Source organism: Euleptes europaea, chromosome 7, assembly GCF_029931775.1.
Source record: "Euleptes europaea isolate rEulEur1 chromosome 7, rEulEur1.hap1, whole genome shotgun sequence".
Lineage (NCBI taxonomy): Eukaryota > Metazoa > Chordata > Lepidosauria > Squamata > Sphaerodactylidae > Euleptes > Euleptes europaea.
The window spans coordinates 34,781,344-34,808,206 of NC_079318.1; the positions used below are offsets into that span (position 1 = coordinate 34,781,344).

At 40.5% G+C, this 26,863-nt stretch overlaps 1 protein-coding gene across 1 annotated transcript in view; it reads left to right on the plus strand.

The window, feature by feature from the left end:
- Positions 1–26,863, plus strand: part of TTC27 (tetratricopeptide repeat domain 27) — a 105,525-nt gene that overhangs the window by 18,896 nt on the left and 59,766 nt on the right. The window contains exons 6-9 of the mRNA XM_056852662.1: positions 2,000–2,164; positions 8,525–8,661; positions 10,544–10,656; positions 11,108–11,174. Coding sequence (XP_056708640.1) covers positions 2,000–2,164; positions 8,525–8,661; positions 10,544–10,656; positions 11,108–11,174 — 482 coding nt within the window. The remainder of the gene's footprint in view (positions 1–1,999; positions 2,165–8,524; positions 8,662–10,543; positions 10,657–11,107; positions 11,175–26,863) is intronic.

Genomic DNA, 26,863 nt, shown 5'->3' on the forward strand with positions numbered 1-26,863 from the left:
AATTTTACGAGAGGAATCCTGGCTTGATAGCTTTTAAGAATCATGGGATTCCATAAAGCACCTAACGTCTAAGATCTTGAGCTTGATAGCTTATAGAACAATAAAAAGGAAAACAGTATATTAAGAGACCTAATTGTTGGTCCCAGTGCAGATATTTCCCAGTCTCTTAACTCTTATCTTGGACTATCTGATGGACTTGAATATTTCCTGCTCTCCTTTTGTCACTTCTTTATGAGTTCTTCTCTCTCTTCCATCTTCGACAACTGTCGTATAGCATATCTACACTGAGGGTAATTCTAGCTGTGGTTACTTTAAACTAACTGTTTAACTTGTTTCAAACTATGTTTAAATCTAACTTCAACGCAGCCTGATCAGGCGTAGGGTGAAAGATGGAAAGGGAGCAGGTATGGTAGGGCGAGGGAAATGACTGAAATGCAGAGGGATTGATGAGAGAGAGGTCAGTTTGCTGCTTTGAGACCTGGAAGGAGGGCAGGCTTCTGGAGGCTGCACAGTCTCGTGAGACTAGATACGTTCAGGGGCAAGTATGAAGGGATGCCTAGGGAGAATGAATGGTAGTCTGTTCCAGCAGAGACAGAGAGGCAATAGCTACCACAGCCATAAACCTGCATCAAAGATTCAGCAAGTCAGAGGTTGTAATCTTAAAGAGAGCAGTGGGGCTAAGGCAAACAATAAATGAGCATCCTTACTTGAGCTTGATGACTAGGCCCATGAACTCTGTTATAAAAGGGGCTTATTCTATAAAGAGAGATGTATCTACTTCACCTGTGTCTGACTTGTTGCTGAGATCCAATGAAGATGGGATCCTTTCAGGTGTTATACTAAAATACTGGCCTTTCCCTCAGTGTTCCCACCCCCAGAATCCCCCAGAGGGGCCCATGACCCAGGACACTTCACGGAGGGGGGTGGGGAGAGAGGTTGTACAGAACGCAAAGAAAATAGGACCACACGACCTTGTGGAGTTCTCTGTGGCTAGACTAGAGATGTAAGATTTCTGGATTTTTTATGCCAACGAATAAAACTGGTAATTTGGTAATTACATATTAATTACCAAAATTATTTACATTTAAACAAAGAAATCTTTAAAATATTTTGTATGTATACTCAGGAATTACCATTGGCTAATGCTGTAGATTGACTTTCATTTTAAAAAACCCATACTACACATGTTGAGTAAAGCCTTATCTTGAATTTTGCTCATTCCAAAAGAGGAGAAAAGTGTAGATTTCCCCCCCCCCCGTGTTCCCCCCAAATTTCCCAATTTTTCCATTGGGAAAATTTGAAAAAAGCCCTGGGGGTGGGGGGGACTTCTTTTGCCTGTAGGACTCTCTGTAGGACTCATGTGTCGGCAGCATCACCTCTCTCAATGTGCTCCACTGTGACAGCTTTGCTGATCTGAGCAAAGCCTTTTGAAGATGCCACCCTGCAAATGGGTAAAATCAACAGCTGCCCACGCTGGAGCATTCTCTGTGGCTCCCTCCTGGGGACTGGCCTGCCTGGCGAGGTCAGAAAGGCTCCCCACATTTTTATAGTTCCACGGAATTGTCTAGAAATACATTTTTTATTACGGGAATAGCATTGTAATTGAATGTGTCTAATTTTAGGCGGCTTTATTGCATTATTTATGTATTATACTATTGCATTATTTTCTCTTTTTTTGTAATTACTCTGAGTCTCGGCAAGAAAGGCGGAATAGGAATGAAGTAAACGATTCCATCAACCCCTTGACATTTCTTCTTTTATCTTTTGTCCAGTTAAAGTTACATATTTTCTTTCAGGTTTCTTTGGTTCCCAAAAGGATATTTTCTGGTGCTCTAAAGCATGTTTGTGGAAAATCGGGACAATGGGGCCTTGTAAAATTTAACACAGTCATTTATGTTGTTTTTTGTTTTGAATGGCGAAGTCCGCAAATTTTTTCCTTCTTGTTCAGTTGTTTCCTTGAGGATTTTCTAACATCTTTCACTGCCTTTTTGTTTTGCAGTGTTGGAAATGGAGGCTTTGTTCACTGATGATGAATGTTGGCATCTTGCTGTTCAATTCCATCTAGAGTGTGCTTACACATTTTTGAATTTTTATGAATATAAAAAAGCCAAACATCACTTCCTTGCAGCTAAAGACATGACCAAGTTACAGATTGAATTGACAGGTATGCTTCTTTTCCTATTTAGCACTAGTAAGGATTGTAGAAATTAACTTGGGTTACTAACCTCTAGTTGTTTTCCATCATTTTAATTGTACTTCGGCTCCTTTCACTTCTTGTCTTAAAATGTATTTTAATTAATCTTTATTATTTTTCCTTGAATAAAAGTTAAAATATTTTCAGGAGACTGTTTCCAGAGCTTGGGATTCACATTTCAACCAAGCAGTGATATGATTCTTTACATGAATGAGTAAGCATACAGGGTTTGAATCTATGCACCTTTTCCCATCCACATCTTTTCTTCTTTGTGCTCACTTTTTAACTGGCAGGTTCTGTTACAAATTAACTGGTTAAGAGGCGTTGTCAACAGTGTGGGACAGGTTTATGACTTGCAGTTGGTAAACATGCGCAAGGAACTGGAGATGGATTTGTAGAGCGTGTGAGCAAAACAAAATACAGCAGTAGTTTGTACAAATGTGACTTAGTTGGGCGTCTGCTTCCTTTGATCTCTGGCATGGTCTCTTTGATCACGTTGGACCTCACTAGGCTATGTGTGATGCTGTCTCTATTTACAAAAAACAGAACAGAGACTCATTTTGAAGTGGCAGAAATATAGTTTAAAGTTAGTTGTCCTGAAGATGGTGAATGACCCTGTTCATTAGAGAATGTGGTGATTTGCAAGAATGAATATCAAAGGGCTGATTCTTCATGCCTCTTGGACCATAAACTAGACCAAGAAGCATCATTTGCTCACTCTGCTTACCTCCTTTTAATGTGAAAGTAACCTGCTGACCTAATAAGCCTATTGAGAAAGCACACATTGTATACAGCATCAGAAACACCAATGAGTAGACTATCCAGCCATCAGGTAACAACATGGTAGTAGAGCATGTGCTTTGCATGTAAAAAGTCCCATTTCTAGTTTCTCCCATTAAAAGGGCATTCATTTTTTAAAGCTAAAGGCTTTAAGTTATTTGGGGGGGGGTTAACTCCAAATGCATTTATTCATTTATTTTGAGGTTTCAGCTTTTTCTGCAAACCTGTGGCTGTTCTCACATTTATTTAAAGAATAGTCTTGGCTGTTCGTGGCTCCCGTCTCTGGATACTTAAACCCACAGATGACCTCACGATTGGTGATCCAAGTTAACATTTCACAGCTTTGGAAAATCTGATGCTGTTTGCTTCTGTGGCAGCTTGGAGCCAAGTTAAGATGTCCTGAAAACACGCACACTTGAAATACAAAGAGCATTTCCAAAGCTGGGAATTGGTTCATTGGCCATCATCTGTGTAGTGTCTGTTGGGTTATCACGAGTGAGGTGGAACTAAGTATGAAACTGCTAGGAATCAAGGAACTGTTAGGTTTGTGGTGTGGGAGCTACTGCAGTTCAGCTCCTTTCTATTGCCAGGAGTCCTGGCTTCACAGGAGGATTTCATATAGGTAGATCTCCAAGTAAAACTTGCCTCTGAGTACACCCGTAAGGACTGGGGGAGATACCCAGGTAGACCAAAAAATGTCTTGCTGCGACCAGACTTTAGAAGTAAAAAAGCAAGTATAGTGCTGTTTTAAAGCAGCCACAAAGGAACCACATTCATAAAGATGCCAAATGAGTGTGTTGGTTTCTGTTTGGAATGATGGATTAGGATAATGTTTCTGATGGCGCCACTTTGATCACTAGGGTTAAAGTGGAATTTACTAATGCTGGAGAGAAGATTGTTGCTGTAGTTCTAGTTAATGAAAGCCCTGTGCAAATGCTTTGGTTGTCTAAGCAGAGGGGAGGAGCTGTATTTTATTATAGAGATGTTATGTCAGTAAAAAGGAACCAAATGAAGGCCAGGGAAGAGTGAACTTTTAATGTACTCTAGCTGGGTTTTGGACCTGACCAAAGGTGTACAATGTTAAGAACAGTGGACACTATCGAAGAAAAATGTTAGGAGTTGATGGATTTTGATTTCACTCTGTTTCCATGCTGTTCACTGTAGAGAGCACTTTAGAGCTTTCAGGCTTTTGTGATCTTCTTACTAGTAACTTTCACAAACACTAAATGTTGTTAAAGAAAGTACATTAATCTGCTAGACTGAAAGAAGGAACTTATTCTCTTTTTTTTTGTTCTGTTTGGTTTTTAAACAAGTTTTGCCAGAGTAAATATCTTGTGTGTTGGCTATAAATCTATTCTCAAAGAAGTGGGAGCAACAATGATCCATAATTCAGTGCAACAGTGCTATAATTAGTGCTCTTTCTTCTTTTATAACATAGTTGAAGCTACAGCATCTCTTTGAAACTTTGTTGCAAAAAATAGCTCAAAGGGCTTTGTTTTGTTCTTTCAGTATGATTAAGCATGCCACATCTTGACTGCTTCTTAATTTTGTTGTGCTTATTTTGTGTGTGTGTGAGGATTTAGGGTAGAAACTAAAATTAGGGAACGTTTTTGTAACTTTCTATAGAATAAGCAGGGCACAGTATAACTCCTAAAAAGACTAAATTTCCCATATCAAAATATACGTTCTTTCTCATGGTTTCCTCTCCTAAAACTCATTGTACAGTTTTTCATGTAATATGCTGCACTAATGATATGCTAGCTATCCTAAATGCCTGCTTATTCAATAGGTCACATCATCCTGATAGAACAAGTTTGGAGGCCTGTGATGAACCACCAGGATAAGGAGGGGAAACAATTGGGTGACTTTCCCTTTCCTGTGGCGCACAATAAAACTGAGTTCGGGGCCAAGAGTATAGTTTTCATCTGTCCCTGAACCTCAGGAGTCTAAAGCTAAGCTGCAGTGGTGTCAAAATGCTAACCAGCAGTTGGGTATGGAGAAAAGTATATTTACCACCTACTCCCTAAACTGTGTGGGAGAAGGGAACATTTTGAAGGGAAGCAGAAGTGTTGTTGTTGTTTTTTAATATGCTGAGTTTCTCTATCACTTAAGGAAGAATCAAACCAGCTTACAGTCACCTTTCCTTCCCCTCCCCACAACAGACACCCTGTGAGGTAGGTGGGGCTGAGAGAGCCTTGACTAGCCCAAGGTCACCCAGCTGGCTTCACGTGGAGGAGTGGGGAAACCAAATTGGTTCACCAGATAAGCGTCTGCCGCTCATGTGGAGGAGTGGGGAATCAAACCCAGCTCTCCAGATGATTGTCCACCGCTGCTCTTAACCACTACACCACTCTGGCTGTCTATATTCAAGCAGGAAGAAACTGCATTTCATGCCTCCAGGATTCTATAGGCGATTACGGGCTTGAATATAGACTGACCTTTCCCACCCTCTGCCTTTTCTCTCTCTCTTCAACTTCAGCATTCCATGGTTGTTGGAACATTCGAGCAATTCAGTGCAGGTTTGGGCAACAAGCCTGGAACCATCAAGTTTGCTACTTAGAGGGAGTTATAGAAGGAGCTCTGGACTTCCGTTGTAGCAGACTTCTTTTTTTTAAAGCTTTTTTTATTCTTCATACCTTGAAGTTTCTTCTAATGGAAAAATTACATTTTTGCTCTTTGAAAAAAAAAGAAAAAAAAAGAACTACAGAGCCTAATTATTCAAGCAAGTTACTAGAATCTCTGGGAACCATTGCTCAAACTAGGCAGTGATCGAAAGCTGCTGCTTGAGAATTCCAAAGAAAGATGTCTCTGAGCAGTTGTGAATGCTGGTGCACGAGCACTGAATACAAAGTCAGGTCTGCAGTTGGCTGGTTGGTGTTTGAAGGTTAATTTGTGTAGTAGTTTCGAGAAATGTGTTCTGGTGTTTTAAGTTCTACTTTTTGTGTATCTACATTTGCCGCTCTGCTTCTGGCATAGCAATAAATGCTCCCATCTGAAGGCACAAGTGGTTACATGTTCATCTGTTAGTATATCTTTACTGATACCTGATGCCATGCTGTGTTTCACATGGGCTTAGATCCAGTGAACAACGACCAGATTCCACTCATGGAATAGGACTTTTCTGTCTACTCCTTCCTACTGTAGTTGTTTCATCTGAAAAGTAGCTCTTGTGATTGAATGTGGCATGGGGGACTACAGCATGAAGGGGAAATTGGCGTAGATAGGGGACTTCCCTTGCACAAGTGACTTCTGCTCATGCAAGAGAGCACCTCGTATAATGCGCTCTTTCCCTACAGGGCAGCTTTATTGTGTCAGCTGCTAACTCACACTGCATGATCTTCTGGCTTGTTCACAAGTTAATTTTCTCACAAATTTTGAATTTTCAAAACTGACGCTTCATAAATCTGCTTCTTGTTTTTTATTGTAACAAGAAAGAAGCAAAGTTATTAAGTTATACTGCCATTAAGTTGGGTCCTATAGAGGTCAAATGCCCATTGTAATCTTGATTTTTAAATAATGATAAATGGGACCAGTAATTCTTTCTTACTTTCCTTTTTGGATCATTTGCTCTTTATTTATCCCATATACAAACACGAATGGTCTGATGTAAAATTGAATCAGAGTGTGCATTTGAATTTTGCAAATAAGTAGTTTTGAGAAATGTGGTGAGATGTTTTCAGTTCTACTTTTTATTTTGACTTTGTATCTTGCAGTTATTTGGACATTTGTGTTTCCTTGTTTTTCTGCTGTTCTTTTCTCTGCCTTACCTTTCAGTGTCTGAGTTACATACCTAAATACCATTTCTCTTGAGAGTATCCTAAAATGCACTACATAAGCTTCCCAATTCCTGGCTGTACTAACCCATGAGAAGTAAAAATTATTTCTGCAACCATTTGTTTGGGAGAAGGCAACCTTGTCTTAGAATATGTGGTGCTGATTGCATTTTTCACAAAGCCCTGTTGCTTTGGAGTGTTTGACATGGTGATATTGATTGATTGATGTCCATGGGTCTTAGTTTTTAAAGATGAAACTGATAAAGAATGGTCGTGCTGTCATCCTGGACTTGCCTGACGCCTTCAGGGAAATGCGTGAGTTGGTTAGAGCTGTTCTGGTGCATGACACTATAAAGTCAATGACATTTTGGACTTGTGTATGGCCTTAATAAGAAAAAGTGGGAATTGTATGTTCTAATGCTCTTTTTAGGTGTTCTGTATTAAACAATGAAGAATTGCATCAGCCTAAGAAATCCTTTCTTTACCAAATTTTGAACGCTGTGTAAGTTATCAAATAAAATTCTTATAAAATTGTGTGTTAAATGCTGTCAAGTTGGCTTCTGACTTATGGCTGCCCTATGAATTAATGACCTTCAAAACGTCCTATCATTAACAGCTTTGCTCAGGACTTGCAACATGAAGGCCATGGCTTCCTTGATTGAATCAATCCATCTCATCCACCTTATAAAATTACTCCCTATCTAATAATATGCTTGCGTTATCTGAAGTATACCAAAGTTGCATCCACTAGACTGCTTTTTAGAAGAGGACTTTGTGTCTAAAATTGTGTGTGTTTGTGTGTTAAGTGCCGTCAAGTTGCTTCCGACTCATGGCGACCCTATGAATCAATGTCCTCCAAAATGTCCTCTCTTTGACAGTCTAAAATTAGCATAGGGAAATTAGACCTTTGGCTGGCCAAAGAACCATGACCTGGTCCATAAAGCAGTTTATTCCTTGTTGCTTGTGTTAATTTTTGGAGCGTCATGGTCAAGGATACCTTGGGGGTACCTTTCTTGGGGGTACCTTTGAGAGGCAGTCCTTGATGGCGGGTTAAATTGCTGAACAGGCTTGAAGTCTTTACTCTTGTACAAATGCACTGTGGAGTTTGAAGTGGAGTAAAAAACCGACAAATTCAGTCAGTTTGGAACACCTCTATTAAAATCTCTGCCATTGTTATTTCCATATCTCCTTGATCTCTTTGCTCTTTTGTCAGTTTTTGCTTTACCTTCTAAGTCCGACAGTAGGAAGTCTTAAACATGACTCCTGGGCAAGAGAACTGTTCCCTAGGCAACTGTATTTCATTTACAGCCTGTTTCATGCACAGTTTTTGTTTCTTAAAAACAAAACAAAAAACCTTTGTTCTTAGAAACATCACTCAAACCAATAAAAATGGGTTGGATTTTTTGTTTGTCAAATGGAAGAAGCTTATGGTTGCAGATGTGTCCCCATCTTCCCTCCCCTGTTGCACCTCTCTGGTCCCTGAAAAGGCATTGCTGGGCTGGGTGTGTTTGTTTCATGACAGAGCTTGGTAGATGAAGGGTGGCAGAGTTTAACTGCTGGCTTTTGTGCCCAGAAGCTTTTTGACCATGGAGGTCCCATGACCCCCAGGAATTCCATTTTTGGGGGTGTTGAAGGCGACATGGGGAAATATAGGGGTTCTATTTATTAATAGGTTGCCGTTTATCACTATGTCCTTGGTCACATATGTTTAATCACCAGCTTCTACCCTTGTGACTGCTGGAATTTCTGTTTCTTCTTAATGGCTAACTTTCTGCAGGTGCTCTGGGGAAAAGGACACGATTTCAGGAAAAATATGTAGCACAGCTTATATTAGATGTTCAAAGGAAAGATGGCATCCTTCCTCCTCACTGGGAGCTTACTCCAGCACCTACACCACTAGAAAATTTAACACAGGTATAGAGCTAAAAATTATTTTGTTTTGCAATGCAGTGTGCCATTCAACTTGCAGTATTGCCTTCCCATATGTCTGAATGTCGAACTGTTTGTCTTATCAAATTATGGTCAAAGTCTTTGGGTTTCATTTTTAAGTGATAAAAATGGAGACAGTGTAATGCATGTGTTAGAGTTATACAGCAAATGGCAGTACAAGCTTGTCATTTCCGAACTATGCACTTAAATGTATGGTGGCAAGTGTTGATAATTTTATATAGAACAAAAGAGTATTCTTTAGGCTCTGGTGCATAAATGTATTTTGCAAAAAAATATTGGACAATGCCGCAAGAATTTGCATTATGCCTAATGGTAAATAGGAAACCTTGCATGTTTCCAACTTCACATATACACTGATGGGATCTGTGCTGGCAGCGACAGTCCAAGAAAGAAATCTTGGGGTGGTAGTAGATAACTCGATGAAAATGTCACCTCAGTGTTCAGCTGCTGTGAAAAGGGCTAATTCCATGCTGTCCATAATTAGACAAGGAATAGAGAATAAAACTGCTGCTATGGTAATGCCCTTGTACAAATCTATGGTGAGACCACTCTTGAAATACTGTGTACAATTCTGGTCACTACACCTAAAAAAGGATATTGCAGAGCTTGAGAAGGTGCAGAAAAGAGCAACCAAAATGATCAGGGGACTAGAGCAACTGCCCTATGAAGAGCTGATAAAACGCTTAGGGCTGTTTAGCTTAGAAAAAGGTCAGTAAGGGGAGACATGATAGAGGTCTATAAAATTATGCATGGTGTGGAGAGGGAGAAGTTTTTCTCCCTCATAATACTAGAATGCAGAGTCATTTGCTGCAGTTGAAGGGTGAGAGATTCAAAACAGATAAAAGGAAGTATTTCTTCACACAACGCATAATTAAATTGTGGAACTCCCTGACCTGGGATGTGGTGATGCCTACTTGAAAGGCTTTTAGAGAGGAGTGGACATGTTCATGGAGTCAAAATGGATACTAGTCGTGATGCATACCTATTCTTTCCAGTATCAGAGGAACATGCCTATTAGGTGCTGTGAAACGCAGGCATGATAATGCAGCTGCTGTTGTCTTCTTTGTGGTCTTCCTAGAGGCACCTTGTTGGGCACTGTGTGAACAGACTGCTGGACTTGATAGGCCTTGTTCTGATCCAGTATGGTTTTTCTTATGTTCCAGCTAAGAAAATAAGTGCAACCATGGTGGAGATCAGACCAGTGGTCCATCTAATCCAGCCTGCTGTTTACACACCCAACCAGATGTCTTTGGACAGCCTGTAAACATGGCAAGGAGGCAAAACTCTCCCCATGTTGTCCCCCCCCCCCCAAAGTACTTGCATTCAGAAAGTTACAGCCTCTAAGCATGAAGGTTCAATTTAGTCATTGTGGCTAATAGCCACTGATGAGCTGCTCTTCATGAATTTGTCCAATCCTCCTTTACAGCTGATTAAACTAGTGATCATCGCTACATCCTGTTGTGGTGAATTCCATAAAGTGAATTACTCATTGAGTGAAATAGTACTTCCTTTTTCTGTTCCCAGCCTCCTGCTCAGTAACTTCTGCAGGTGCTGCTGAGTTCTGGTATCATGAGAGACAGGGAAAAAGTTTGTCCATCCCTTGCATAATTTTATAAACCTCTATGATGTCCCTCCTCCCCATCATCTGTTAACTAATACCAGTAGGACAGTTACCTTCAACAAAGCCAAGATATCTTTTTCTGTTGTATAGTTAACTTGAGAATTCAGATTTCTGACAGAAGTTCTATCCTGACCCTGTCATTCAACATTTTTTTTTCAAAATTACCACTTTCGGACAGATGGAAGATTTAGATGAAATGTATTGCTTTTGTGTATTTCCCAACAGAATTACGCTCTAAATGATGACACGGTACTAAATGAAATAAAGTTTGCAGAATCTCATCCCAACCAGATGCCTGACTTGTGTGCAGAAGAGCTTGCTGTTATCCTTGGAATTTGGTAAAATGATACATTTGTTTCCTCAAATATTTATGATTTTTTCCCCTGAAATGTCTGCAGAAACTCAACCATGTTAGTTAAAATGTTTTAGGGTTCAGAGTGTGGGTCCAAGCGTGCATTGCATTGTTTGTTGAGGCTGGTGCCTCATGGTGCAGAACCATTTTTGGGCCCATTAGCATTTTCAGAGCTTCTGAACTCTGCCACCTGCACACAAGTCAAAGTTTGCTGGGCTGTGTGATAGTTTTGATATGACGATTTCAGGGATACATGAAAGATATCTACAAAAATAAGTATGAACAAAATGTGATATCTCAGTTAAGTTTTAAAAATGTATTGTAGGACAGTTAATTTTAATTTTAATTTTAAAAATGAGGTGTTACGTAACAGCATGCTACATTTTAATTGCATTACAATTTATTATTAATACTCAAAATAAGATTTTATTTTACAGCATAGACTTTCAGAAAAACAACCCAGTCCATAAACTTACTGATGAGGAGCTGCTTGCTTTTACATCGGTAAGGAGCTATCTTTACGCTTGAACTGCACATCAGTTAATAGAGCTCATAGATCACTTTAAAAATGACTAACTTTTCTGAATAATGGAATAATTGGATCCAGGTTACTTTGAACAGCAGAGATCCTCGCTGCCTGCCCCTTATTGAAATCACCTTGCTGCTGAGGGTCAGGGAATCCTTGGTATGTAGCTTGGGGAGCTGCAGTGAGAAGACAAGTTAACAGAAATCCCACTCACCCCCAGTCTTGTGTGAGCACCTATTCAATTCATGCAAGAGTTGTGGGGTAGTGGTGGCAATTCTTTCCATTTTTCCCATCTTCGCATGTTAGCCTCTAATGCTGCATCCTACATTGTTCTGGGTGTTCATCTTCTTTTTATACGGTGTAGAAGACTGCAAAAAGAAGGGAAAGCAGCATATATTTTTATATTTACTTCATTTATACCCAACCTTTCCCCCCAGAGAGGATAAAAAGCAGCTTACATTGTTCTCTTCTTTATTTGATCCTTACAACAACCCTGTAAGGTAGGTTAGGCTGACAGTGTGTGACTGGACCAAGGTTACCTTGCAATCTTCCATGTTAGAGTGAAGATTCAAACCTAGGTCTCCCAGATCGTAGTCTAAGACTTTAGCTGCTACACCACACTGGCTGTCAATCATGTGGGGATTTGAACCGGGGTCTCCTACATCCTAGTCCACAACTCTACCCACTACATCATGCCCTGTTCTTGATTCAACCATACTTGTTTGGCATTTCTTCTTGGTGTACAATAAAAAAAACCCAAGAACATTAGCAAAGATATTTGGATGCTTACTAATAGGGTTGTGCATATCAATAAACCTAAACCGAAAATAAACCCAAAATTTACTGTTTCGGTAATTTTGGGGCTTCAGATTTACCAAATGCCTCCCCAAAGCTGAATAGGCAATTCATGAAAAAGCCGAATAAATATTCAGCTTTTTCGGGTTCAGCTATTCGCCTTTGCTCAGAGGCATGGCTCTGTGCTTTCTGTTGCATTTTAAGCCTTGTCCCTCAGTTTGGAAGCTAATTTGCATGGACATCATGCTATGCAACCCAGATATGAAGGCAGCCTCCAGACTTTGAGGTGCCAGCCTGGCAATTGGCTCTTTCCACCAGTCCTCGGCAATGCTGAACTTCTGAACCTGAAAACCGATGGACAGCTTGGCTCACAAATGCCTGGAGGAAGGGGGTGACCCTTTTGCAGGCCCATAAAATTGGACCCCCTGTCCCAAAGTTCACCAAACTTTGCTGACTGTCTAAGGAGAGTCCCTTGCAGCCACGTTGCAAATTCGGGGGGTCTGCCTCCAAAACTACCTTCCCTAGGAGCATCAAAAAAATCCCCATAGACTATAAAGGGCCCAAATTTTTCGGTAAACCTTGTAATAAGCTGAATGCCAATATTTACCACTGTGGGTATTTAATTTATTCCAGGTTTACAAAAAAATCTGGCCCAATAAACCCAATCCCGAAATTTACCGAAATTTTATTTTGGACAATCCTACTTACTAACTTTAACTGTTGACATTTCAAGTTAATATAAAAATGTTTCTTGAAAGTCATAGAAGTCATAGAATTGGAAGGGGCCATACAGGCTGTCAAAAAGAGCGCCAACCAGTCTCCACCAGCTGGGCTCGCTTTGTTTAGGTTTGGGGTAATCTACAAAACAAAACGTTCAACTCCCGGCTTCCGCCTTGAGCTGAACGGGTCGCTGCCACCAGCTCTGAGTCAAAAGGTTGAGCCTCCAGGCAAAGGGCTCAGAGCAACCCTTGCCAAGCTCCAAATACAGGGTGAGTCTCCTCTGCCAAGCTGAGACTTGGTCAGAGTGGTTCACACTGTCCAAAAAGGTTTACACAAAAGATAGCATGGGCAAAGCCAGTCTAGGCACTAGGATTCAGGCTTGGGAAAACCATAGAAACCACTAGACACATCAAATATAATAAACTAAAAGTTTATTCAAAGGTTTGTGCTCGTTACAGAAAGACAAACGTGAGGCAGGTTAGCATATAAAACAAGAAAGCTTCAATAATCTAACTACACATTTCATCAGAAAGGCAATTGGCTTAGGTTTAGGCAATCAGGCAAATTGGCAAAGCTTTTGGATATGCAAAAGAGTTACCACAGTCCAAGAGTTAGCATCTGGGTGTCAGCATGCTGGTCTCCTCAGTCAAGCATAGATTCGTTCTATGGGACAAAGCAAAAGATGATGAAAGACTCCAGGATGCGCCCGCGCATCCCAAAAGCCTCCATGCTTCTAAGTCCAAACAGGGCTCATTTTATTCCCTCCATCTTAGCGGCCTATGGCCATCTTAGCCAATAAAATGGCGAGAAGCTCAATTAGCCCTGAACTAATTTGTTAAGTCATCTCTCAGTCACGAGTGTTACCGCTGACTCGCATTCTGCAGACATGCGAGGCACCTGGGAAGACTCCAACTCAGAGATAACGCTTATTGGGCCATTTGTTGTCAAGGAGATAAATCGTTGGTGCTGCCCCCGATGGCTGTAAAGTCAGGGCAGCTGTTTATCTCCAACCTTGAGACCTTTAAGGAGTACTTCTAAAAACGAAAGTACATTCCACTGTGATTTGTGAGAAGCCGGCTTGTTATTCCAGGCCCCTCAATATTTAATGCTCCAAAGGTTAATATCAGAGAATACTAGGCCTGAAGCCTGAACCAGTGTTTCATAGAAGGAAAGCAGGGTGCTTTTCCTTCACACAGGCCATCTAGTCCAACCCCATGCTCGATGCAAGATCAGCCTAGAACATCCCTGACAAGTGTTTGTCTAGCTGCTGCTTGAAGGCTGCCAGTGAGGGGGAGCTCACCACCTCCCTAAGTAGCTGATTCCATTGCTGAACAATTACTGTAAAAAAATTGTTCCTAATATCCAACCGGTACCTTCCTGCCTGTAATTTAAACCCATTATTGCAAGTCCTATCTCTGCTGCCAACAAGAACTCCCTGCCCTCCTCTCAGTGACAGCCCTTCGAATACTTAAAGAGAGCAATCATCCCCCACTCAACCTCTTCTTCTGCAGTGTTTGTGCTAAGCACTGATGATGGTTGTATTCCAGTTGCAGGACAATCATCAATTTGTGGCATATAGCCACAGTACAAAGGAATGAATGAAAGAAGCTTATCTAAGAGATATGGTATTGTCTTAGACACATTTCTGCATATTAATCTCAGTTTCCCATTTAAAAATAAATTAAATAACATACTGTGCAAGAGGTGGTGTTAAGGGTAAAGGAAAATGGCTAGCAGCAAAACACGGTGTCCAACTAGAGCTTATGCAATGTCCACATAAAGCAGGTACACATTAGGCCTATATCTAATATAGTGTACTTCGGCACAGCGGATGTGGGTTATTGCAGAGCAATATTTATGATATATTGTATGATTAGCTTTTTGCTCCTGGCACATGAATGTCTGGTAGAAACTTCCCATGTTTCTATGTCAATGGGTATGTTATCAAGTGACTCCTACTTTCTGTGATTGAAATCCCGAAAGCGCTTAGACCAGGGATGAGGAACCTTTTTTCCGCCAAGGGCCATTTGGATATTTATAGCATCATTCATGGGCCATACAAAATTATCAACTTAAAAATTCGCCGACCAAGCCCCAAGCAGGCAGTTGCCCCAGATGATCCCCCCGGCGCGGGCAAGCAGGCAGGCATCCAACCAGTGGCGCACTCGCCCACCTGGTGGCACAGGATGGTCTGTTGCACCAGCTGGGTGTAGCCATCCACATGGTCAGGGCTGGATTCTACAGCCGGCTCCTGCTACCTCCGCCTGCAGGGATGAAATGAGGACACACTGGCTAAGAACTCTCCCCCCCCCCCGCATTCTGGCCCTGCCCCCTTTAACCCCTCCATTGTCATCACTTCTGCCCACAGCCCTCTTGTAGTACAGAGGGAATACTTTTCTCCATGGCCTGAGTGGGAAAGGGTTAACACAGTTTCTTGGGCGGTCCTAACAGCTCCATAGCTAACGACTCTTGCAAGGGGGAAAAAGGTTCCTTTACTCTGCAAAACGAACTCACATCCGCCTTGAACAGAGGCTATTCCTGTCTGCAGGAGGGGACAGCTCCCCAGTCTTAGATCCTTCTGAGCTAGAGATCTGCAGGACCCACGAAGGGCCAGCCCAAATGATTTCACGTGCTTAAACAGCCCCCGGGCCTGACATTCCCCACCCCTGACTTAGACTTTCCTGTGTTCTAAGTGTTCCTTGTTCTATCAATCAGAATTCCCACTTGAATTCATACTTGGTCCCGTACTTCCTGCTACTTCTTCATGACTAGATGAGATACAACAGAAATCCTGCCACAATGAAATCTGTGGAGTAAACCTAGGTGTGATTCAAATCTATTTATTTTGTTAAAAATCTCAATAATGGAAAGAGTTTATTTAAAAGGCTGCCTTTCAAATTACTGGGTTCCTGGACATGTCACAGTTTTTATATTGGCACTGTTATTGAGATGTTGCCAGAGAGTGCATGCACTTTGTGGCAAAAGAGTGGCTTTGTGAGGGGCTTCCTTGCAGAATTTTCTTGTGAATTCATTAAGCCTTATCTTTTGGACAAATCCTTTATGTAGGAAAACTCTGCAGTGACACCTAGTGGCCGATGATCCAAAAATTAGTGAACTAGTAATTCTGCAGTTGCTCCTTGACGATGCATATAATTTAATTAGCTTAATGTCAAGAAGGCTATATTTCACCATCCTTGAATGATATATTGCTTGTAGTCAATTATGAGGTTTGTTTTTAATTTGAATATTTATTTTCATATCTGTTGCTTAATATATTTCCGGTGGAAATTAGTCACAAGGAAACATTTAGCTTCTGTGCCAGATCTCCAACCCTTACTACAATCCCGGAAATCAAAATACTGTCACAGCTAGGAATGTAAAACAAAATAGCATCTCTAGCCTTCAGGAGCTTTCAAGATGCCTGTCAGCACTGTAAAACATTGCAAACACCTTCTTGATATAAATGTTGTATAAACATTAATAGAGAAGCAGAATTTGGTCAGTAAAGTCAAGATAGATCTTTGACCCTAGCTTCTATAACATCATATACACTTTGTTTTGTGTGTGAGTGTGTGAGCAGGCATCTTTTCAGCCTACATGTGGATTCCTAAATCTGCAGGCTGGTTAGATGGTTGTCATACATTCATTTGATATCCGCTTAAATATATCAGTCCTGAAGAAGGGAAAACCTTTCAAGATATCTTGAAGCATCCGAATCCATACAAGTCTCTTAAAAGTGAATCAGGGGTCACGATTTCAACATGGGCATTGTATCTCAGTGTCCTATAAATATGTTGATCTTTCAGTGCCAAAAATCCATATCAAGGATGACCATTTTTGTTGCATCTACTAATATTTAAAACTTGTATTTTTTGCTCTGAACATGTATACCTGAAGAAAATGTTCAGGGTCTCAGGATTTGTTTATTTATTTAAAGCATTTTGTATCCCTGGCAGGTTATAGCAACCAAAGAAATTATGAACTGGACTGAAGCACACAAACTAAAATTTAATGCAGGCAAGGCAGAAGTATTCTTGGTTGGAGAAATGGTAGAGCTGTAGGTGGATATTGCATCTCTTATAGCTAAGGCTGAACATTTCTTGAAAATCCAAATTTGCAGCTTGTTGGTTTTCATGGAGCTGTAGCTGTTCCTGGATGATAAGGTAGCAGTTGTGACCAGGGATCCCAGCTTTAGTTGGTTTGACATCTGTGCCCCTTCTGAGATAGTAAGGATCTAAACATGGGATTCCTGTTTTATTTCATCTTTACTACTGTCACTTCCAAATTGAAGTGCTAGTTGTAGGGGTGTAAAATATCTGCAAACTTTGAAACAACAGAAAAAACTCTCTCCCCCCCCCCAAATTGGTGGAGAAGATGGAAATTTGGAGAAACAGTGAAATCTATGAGATATTCACCTTCCTCTCAAACCTAAACTTATTTTACTACCTTAACATAAAATGTGTCATTTATAAATTAGCATATACAATTCTATTTGATGTATTTGTGAAGCTGTAAACGCCTTAGTGTGTATAAGCAAAACTGCAAATATACTTCATTGAGATGTAGGAACAAATAAAAGTTGAAGGTAGAAAACAAGTTCTGTAGTAAACAAAAGTTATTATTTGTACAAAAATATTCTCATACGGTCACAATAGGTAAGACTACCAGAATGCTTGAATATCAAGTTAAAACTTTAAAACATTGAAAGCACTGAACTCCTTAATAAAGCATTATCACTGAACACAGGATATTGTTGTTGCCAAATATTAATCACGAAATGTTGTATAGGTCTACAGGATACTTAGGAATTACTATTAATTCTGTAGATTCTTTTATTATTATTATTATTAAAATGCAAAAATACATAACCAGAAGCAGTATAGAGAGCAAGTATGTCTAGTTCACAAATTTAAAACAAATGAAGGAGGAGAATGTACAATTATTCCATTGTTATCCGTTCATTTCTAACAGCTTAAGGAATTTTTTTTAAATGCTGCAGATTGTTACATCAGAATTTATACTGCACATCTTATGTGAGTAAAATCTGGTCTTACAAAGCCTTTAATTCATTCTGAAATAAAAATATTTAATAGGATTTTTTTCCCAGTGTTCTATCAAATATCCCAGTTTTTCCATTGGAAAAATTGAAAAAAAGTAGGTGGCTATATTTTCTGAATTTTCCTATTTCTTTTCCAGGACTTAGCATTTCGCGGTGGTTGTGAAGTTAAAAAAAACACCTTAGTTTGGTGCCACAGTATTGAAAGAATTGTTGTCCCCCATGTAAACCTGTCCTGAGCTTGGAGGCCATCACTGGATATCCTGGATATCCCCCTTCATTTACCCTAACCGTTTAAAACGTGGGAGGGTACAAGGGAGATAATAGCAGTGTCCCAGCTCAGCAGTGTCCCAGCCCTTCAAAGGGAGTCTACCTGGCACCAAACTATTAGTGGTGGTCCATCTGTTAAAGCAGATGGCCTTTTGTAAATAAACATTTTAAATTATGCTTGTAAACGTTTGAGATGGAGATTTGATAGTCTGTGGAAGCAGCTTATAGAGTTGTCATAAGAACATAAGAAAGGCCCTACTGGATCAGACCAAGGCCCATTAAGTCCAGCAGTCTGTTCACACAGTGGCCAACCAGGTGCCTCTAGGAAGCCACAAACAAGACGACTGCAGCAGCACCATCCTGCCTGTGTTCCACTGCACCCAAAACAATAGGCATGCTCCTCTGATACTAGAGAGAATAGGTATGCAGCATGACTAGTATCCATTTTAACTAATAGCCGTGAATACCCCTTTCCTCCATGAATATGTCTACTCCCCTCTTAAAGCCTTCCAAGTTGGCAGCCATCACCACATCCTGGGGCAGGGAGTTCCACAATTTAATTATGCGTTGTGTGAAAAAATACTTCCTTTTATCTGTTTTGAATCTGTCACCCTCCAGCTTCAAGAGATGACTTCGCGTTCTAGTATTATGGGAGAGGGAGAAAAACCTCTCCCTGTCCACTCTCTCCAAACCATTCATAATTTTATAGATCTCTATCATGTCTCCCCTTAGCTGCCTTCTTTCAAGCTAAACAGCCCTAAGTGTCTTAACTGCTCCCAATAGGACAGTTCCTCTAATCATTTTGGTTGCTCTTTTTTGCACTTTCTCAAGCTCTGTAATATCCTTTTTTAGGTGTGGTGACCAGAACTGTACACAGTATTTCAAGTGTGGTCTCACCATAGATTTGTACAAGGGCAATATGATATCAGCAGTTTTATTCTCTATTCCTCGTCTAATTATGGCCAGCATGGCATTTGCCTTTTTTACTAAAGCCGCACACTGGGTTGACATCTTCATTGAGCTATCCACTACCACCCCAAGATCCCTTTCTTGGTCTGTCGCTGCCAGCATAGATCCCATCAGTGTATATGTGAAGTTGGGATTTTTCGCCCCAATATGGATCACTTTACACTTGCTCACATTGAATCTCATTTGCCATTTTAATGCCCATTCTTCCAGTATGTAGAGATCCTTCTGGAGCTCTTCACAGTCCAATTTTGTTTTAACCACCCTAAATAATTTGGTGTCATCTGCAAACTTGGCTACTGCACTGTTTAACCCCAACTCCAGGTCATTGATGAACAGGTTGAATAGCACCAGTCCCAACACAGATCCCTGAGGCACCCCACTGCTCACATCCCGCCATTGTGAGAACTGACCATTGATTCCTACTCTCTGCTTCCTATTTTTCAGCCAGCTCTCAATCCATATGAGGACTTGTCCTCTTATCCCATGACTATGAGGTTTACTTAGCAGTCTTTGGTGAGGACTTTGTGAGAAGCTTTTTGGAAATCCAAATACACAATGTCCACAGGCTCATTCCTGTCCTCATGCTTATTGAAGCTTTCAAAAAACTCTAATAGGTTAGTGAGACAGGACTTACCTTTACAGAAGCCATGTTGGGTTTTGCTCAATAGGCCTTGTCCTTCTATATGCTTGACAATTTTATCTTTAATACTGCTTTCCATCAATTTACCCGGAACAGACGTTAAGCTAACTGGCCTGTAATTTCCTGGGTCCCCCCGGAACCTTTTTTATAAATGGGTGTTACATTGGCCATTCTCCAGTCCTCTGGTGCAGAGGCTGATTGAAGGGACATATTACATTTCTTTGTTAGAAGTTCAGCAATTTCCCATTTGAGTTCTTGAAGAACTCTAGGATGAATACCGTCTGGTCCCTGTGACTTGTTAGTTTGCAGTTTGTCTAGACGTTCTAGGACTTCCTGCCTTGTTACCACTATTTGCCACAGTTCCTCATTCTCCCCTTTCCAAAGTCTCTGTTCAGGAGAAGGAATCTGCCCTGTATCTTCATCAGTGAAGAAAGATGAGAAGAATTCATTTAGTTTTTCAGCAATCGCTTTATCCTCCCTTAGAGTTCCTTTCTCCCATTGTCATCCAATGGTCCAACTGCTTCCCTAGCTGGTTTCCTACTGTTAATATACATAAAGAATTTCTTATTGTTTGTTTTGATGTGTTTAGCAATATGCCCCTCAAAATCTTTTTTTTTTTTGCATCTCTAATTATCTGCTTTGTGCAAGTTTGTGTTTGCTTCTGTTTGCCTCGTTTGGGCAAACCTTCAAGTCTCTGAAGGAAGAATTTTTCTGCTTCCTTCACCTTACCCGTTAGCCATGGTGGTGACCTCTTGGACTTATTACTACCTTTCCTGACCTGCAGTATACAATCTAGCTGAGCCTCTAGTAATGTGGACTTGAGTAACCCCAAAGCCTTTTCAAGAGATTTAATCCTCCTAACTGTTCCTTTCAACTTCCTCTTTACCAGTTTTTCTCATTTTAGAGAAGTTCCCTCTTTTAAAGTCAAAGGTAATTGTGTGAGATTTCCCAGTCACTTTCCCACTTACATATAAATTAAATTTGATGCCATTGTGATCACTATTGCCAACTGGCTCAACTACATCCACATCCCGCACCAAGTTACTGACAGCACCATAGAGTATTAAATCCAGGATCGCCTCCCCTCTGGTTGGGTCTATTACCAACTGTTTGAGGGCACAGTCATTTAGGATGTCTAAAATTTTTATCTCTTTGGCTTGACTGGAACATACATTTATCCAATCGATATGAGGGAAGTTGAAGTCTCCCATTATTGCTGCTTCATTACCTTTACATGCTTCCCTAATTTCATTCTCCATCTCAAGATCACCCTGAGCCATTTGGTCAGGGGGCCGATAGAACATCCCCAGTACTAAATCACCTTTGGGGCCTGTAATCGTCACCCATAAGGATTCTGTGAACGAGTCTGCCCTTTTTATGGTCTCTAGCTTATTAGACACTATGCCTTCCTTGATATACATAGCAACACCTCCTCCAATACACCCTTCCCTGTAATTTCTATACAGTTTGTAACCAGGGATGACTGTATCCCACTGGTTCTCTCCCCTCCATCAGGTTTCTGTAATGCTCACTATATCTATATTTTCTCTTAAAACCATGCACTCTAACTCCCCAATTTTTTGCTTGGAGGCTTCTAGCATTAGCATAGAAACATCTCCACACTATTTCTTTCTTTCAACTTCCCTGCATGTGCCTTTGGGCATCTTTAAGTGGCTATCCAGCATTTCCCCCCCATCCCCTTTCATGTCTAAGTAATTCTCATGTGTGCAGTCTGAAGCAATTTTCAGTTTCCCCTTTGTCCGTGAACCCACATTGTCTAATGTGTGTTAACTGGTGTAAATGGCTAGATAGAGTATGGGTTGTTGGGGGGGGGGGTTTGGCTTGTTGGGTTGTTTTTTTTACTGATCTGTGTATTTTTAATATAACCTGCACCCATTGAGCCAATGTGGTGTAATGGTTAGAGTTTTTGATGAGAATATGAGAGATGTGGGTTCAGATCCTTACTGACATTTTCTCAGCCTAAAGTTATCAGGGGAAAGCAAGTAGAAATCTGTAAGTGAAGAAGATACTTTGTGCAGCTCCCATAAAGACTCCATTGCCCTCTAGATATAGATATATTGGATAGAAGTATTGTATAAGTCTACAGAATACACAGGCGTTATCCAGTCCTGTAGACTGTCCTACAGAAAAATGTTCATACTACCCAGAATGCATTTTGAATAAGGAAAACCGTGTCTTAACAAACATTTCATATATTTCAAAAGGCTGAATTGTTCCAGGGCTTTTTTTTTTTGGGTGCTTTCATATCTCTATTTGGGATTTGCTGTAAGAAGGGGAGGGAGCAAAAATCTCTTCAGCAGACTTGCAGTGTTTCATTAAATATTACATTTTATAGATAGTGAGTCATAGGACATAAACTCTTATTGTCGGGTGTTAGTTTCTCATTTAGACGTCTGTAAATTTCATTAGTTTTAATAGGATTAAAAACCATGTATTATTGAAAGTAGTCATTGATTATAGACATTTATAAAGAAATGTTTGTGTTTGAGAAGATTTTTTTCCTCCAGGGCAAAAGCAACACAGGTCAATGCCTCCCAGGCCAAGAACCAACATAAACCCAACAGAACCAGTGCAGAACCTAGGAATCCCAGCAGAACCACAAGCCAATGTGGCAAGCCCAGAAGAACTAATATCAGCCCAGAGAAGCCCAGCAGAACAATCTTAAGCACAGGGGGGCGGGTGGCACTTTTGCAAGCAGCAGAAGCAAGGGCAGTACACAGAAGCCCAGCAGAACAATCTTAAACACAGGCCACTTGTCCCCCAAGCTCACCCCAAAAGATAGCTCAGGCTCCTCCTCCTCCTGCTGATCTCAAGAACAACTGGAGGAGGAGTAGCCTGAGCAGCAGAACCCTGCCCAGTGCCAGCACCTGCAGGCATCTCTGCAGGTGGAGGTCTTCTTCACTGCACCGCCCCAACCAGAGGTTGGAGTGGTGGAAGGCGGCTGTGGGGCAGGCCTCCACACATCTGGGAGGAAAGCCGTACCCTCCCCTCCACCCCTCTAGTCTTCTCCGTTGCCTTTCCCCCAGGACCCCACTGCATTCCTTTCCTTCTGCACATTTTGTCCCCGGGCCAAACTCTTAACTACTTGAGGGACGTTAGGTACCTAGCTACCTGCACTACAACCTAACAGACTCTGAAACCTTTTTATCAATGCTCTTTCCCCCACAGAAAGCTGTTGTTGGACTTCACATTTGAAGCTAAACACTATGTAGAACAACAGCTATGATTGGGCAAACAGTACAGCTCCCCCTCACGTGCTCTTCAGTTGGCCTGTGAGAAATGCCTTATCCTCCCTCCCTCCGTCCCTCCTGGAAACCCTCCAAAAGGGCAATTTTGGGCTCATTCTTCATTTGCATGTTATTTTCTATAGATATCCATTAGTAGATTAATTGAAACAAGGAATTCACAGGTCTGAATTTTTTGTTTCACTCAATCTGCGAATGGGTATCTGTAGAGTTTAAAACTGTTATTTTAAAATTAGTTTTTTGATGGAGAATTTAAATTTTTATAGATGCATACTTACCATCAAGTTGGTTTATTTAAATTTTTTACTGTGCTTTATAAAACTTCAGCTGTGGAAACAGTCGCTTTCCTATGATTTGATTAATGATGTAAATGCTATTGAAAACGGTCTTAAGAAAATAAAAGTTAGCAGGGAACAAACACAGATGAAAGGCTGATCTTGAGCCAGTTTGAATTGTCAGTTATAAAATAAGCTAAACTCCCTACCTTTTGTACAGTATTTGGCCAAGCATTAAGTTGAAGGGATAAAAAGCTGTGTTTTTGGTAAACTAAGTTTTAATTAATGTAGATACACTGTTCAGTGTTTTCATTTGGCATAAAAAATGAGGTTGGGACATTTACTTCTGTGGTTCATGTTTCCAATTTATCAAAAATTTAATCTTACAGTTTAACTTTTAATCTTCTTAATCTTTGTTTGCTTTCACTTGGTGGTTGAGGCATAGGATGACATTAGAAAAATTATATAGAATTAAAAATGGAGGGAGGGGGGAGCAATCAAAAACAGTAGAACATTGCCCAAGGTGAGCCAGATGGTGAAGTTCTCTGGTCTTTGCATTCCACTTTGTTGATTCTTATTTTTCATATATGTTGACATATATGAAGGAAAATGTCCATTGGTTCTGTTTCTCATCACTTTTTTCTCTATGAAACATATATGCTTGTTTGCTTTCCCCATCAATAATTATGTTTATAGTTGACCTAATCAAAACAAACAAAATTCCACTGCAGATAAATCTCATTTTTGTGGGCATCAATCTCACCTTTAATTTTTAGTAGTATTGTGATTTATGTTTACGATATTAGTCCCTATTAAGAAGCAAAATTGTGGGGGCAGCAAGAGCATGCATTCTTGGGCACACAGTGCTGACAGGATTGGAGGGTTGAAGGGAGACTCTGCATATGAGGCCCCACAAAAGGAAAAGCCTGATCTCTGTTAGTCAGCCACCTCCCCTGAGAAAGTGAGAGAACACAGAACAAGGTCTCTACTAAATCGCTTAACTGTCAGGGTAGGTTCATCCGAGATTCTTCATATATGCAAGTCCCAGGGGATTTAGGGCTTTAAAGGTAAGAACCAGCACTTTTAATTGCGTCCAGCAATGAAATACCCAGTGAAGTTAGTGCAGTACTGGAGAAAGATGTTCTCAATAGTCTGTTCTGGTCAACCGACTTACAGCTTAATGTTGAATCAGTTACTGATTCTGAGTAGTCTTCAGTGGCAGTCCCCCATTTTTCACCTCATAGAAGCGCCCTCCTGGACTGTTCCCCTACACTGTAAGTCTGATCCCTTTATTGAAATGCCCTTGTGAACACTTCTGGTTTGCACATTCCTTGGAATGGTCAAAGTAAGGGAGTCTTCCTGGCCACCTCTGGTAGGTTGGTCCACAAGGTGGGAACCACAAGAGAGAATACATGTGTACGGGAAGGCTTTGCTCAGATGTACTCTTAACATTACATGGTTGTGCTGCATAATCAGCTGAGCCCAAATCAGAGCGAATGCAAGTGATTTTTATCAGAATACTTGGCTAAGTGGACCAATGGTCTTACTTGGTAGAAGGCACCTTCATGTGTGCAGTGATCTTTCTGTGACATCAGGGGTTGCTGTTCCCCCACTGTCAGATCATAGTGCCCAGAAAAGGTAACAAAATTAAGCATGTGACCTGCTGTATGTGTGAGAACCAAGATACTTGATATGCTGTGTTTCCAGGCAGTGCTGTTTAGAGCAGCAGTCTAATCTTACCTTAAATGTGATGCTGTATTCTTTGTTAATGTTCTATTGCAACAAATTTGGTGAAGCTTTGATCACAAATTTTGACAGTGCTTCTCTCAACTGGGTTACTTTTTATTTCCTTCTGTCTCAGACTTCACAAATATATTGTGTTATATGTCATGCAAGTAAATATATAGTTGTCTTACAATCCAAACAGTTTAGCAATCTAATTTTTGAGAAAACAAGACACAACTCTTGTTCTCTCCTTTTTTCTTTTGCTTGCTCAATGTTTTGTCTGGCAGAATCATGGACGACTGGCCGGTGTGAGCCCAAAGATCTTCTTCCCCTCATTTATTGTTGGCTGACTACCTTCTGTGAGTCATTTGGTCAGGAAGACGGAGTTCTTTATGTAATGAAAGCAAGATTACAGCAGAGCACTGTTTGATCTGGCATATCACTTCAGAGTGTTGAAACAGTTTAAGAAGAACAAAATCTTATTTCTCCTAATGTTTCACTTTCATTTGTAGAATCTCTGTAACTCCGAGGTGTTCAAACATGGTGTTAAAACTGGCATATCTGTTTTGATGGGCAGCTTACTTTAGGTGGTCCATGTATATTGGAGAGCCATGTGGAATAAGTTTTATTTATTTGTTTGTTTTTGTGATTTATAACCCGCCGTCCCTTGCCGAAGCCAGGCTCAGAGCAGGTAACATCATATAAAATACATTAATATAATCAATAATAACATTAACCAAAAAATATCTAATTTTAGACAATAAAATCCCAATTTAAAACATAAAACTACAAAAACTACCAATGGCACCTAAATACTCCTCATATTGCCGGTTATAAGCAGAAGGTTACCCCTCAGTTGTCATTAGCTGTTGTCATCAGTAATATAACAGGAGGGGGATAGGGAGGCCAGCAGAAGTGGGAACCCATGAGGATTGTGGCAGGAGGAGAAATCTTGTTTCCCCCTATCCAGGCCTTCATCCAGCAGTTTCATTTAGTTGTTTAAAAGTATAGGAGATAAGCTAGAGCCTTGCAGAAACCCATAGGATATGTCCCAAGGGGCTTCCCTGAACTGTCCTGGAGTTAGGGTGGGATACAAAAGGTATGTTTTGAAAATATTGCATTTATTGAGTGGTTGATTTTCTTGGCATACCAGTGCATATCTGTTGACAGTACAGTTGACTGTACAATAGGTGGAAGGTTGGAAGGTTCTTACTTTACATAATCTACAGAAAATGAGCTAATCGGTTGTAACAGTTTAGCAAGACACGGTCTAATTTTACACATTTTCTCTAGAACTTCCTTGTTCAGAGCCTCTTAGTTTTCAACAGTATACTCAAGGGGAAAAGTACTGTATTAACATAGACAAAGCAGGAATTCCTGACGATATGCTGTCAGAGATCACCTATGAAATTCCTCGATTCTGGCATTGAAATGTTAAACTCCTTTTCATATAAATCCAAGTTCCTGATTTATTGCTGTTGAGATTGGGCCTTAGGAAATGCAGACCGATGTACTGTGATGTGGTATGGAAGTCTGTACTTGAATGGCTTCAGGAACCGGTCCAATCTAAACACCTGGAAAGGGGGACGACAGTACTGCAGTCAAGCTTAGCTGAAGTGGTTTTCAGCCACAGCAGGAGTCGGGTACATGTTGGTAATATGGCTCTGTTCCATTTTAAGTGAAAATAGAAGCCATGCCTCGTGTAGCTTTCCCCCAAAAACAAATTCCTTAAAACAGGGAAGGAATCCATTTTCATGACCTATAAAAGGTTAATTTCAAGTCTCTTGGTGAAAAGCATATTCCAGAACTGAAATACGTGCAAAGAAACTGTTAAAAATGAATTATGGTTCCCAATAAAATTTGTAGGAGTCTGAGGAAATGTCTGGTCTTGGTTGTGAAGCTTGGGCACTATTTTGCTAAAAATTGAGATTGAAGATAATTAATGCTAGCT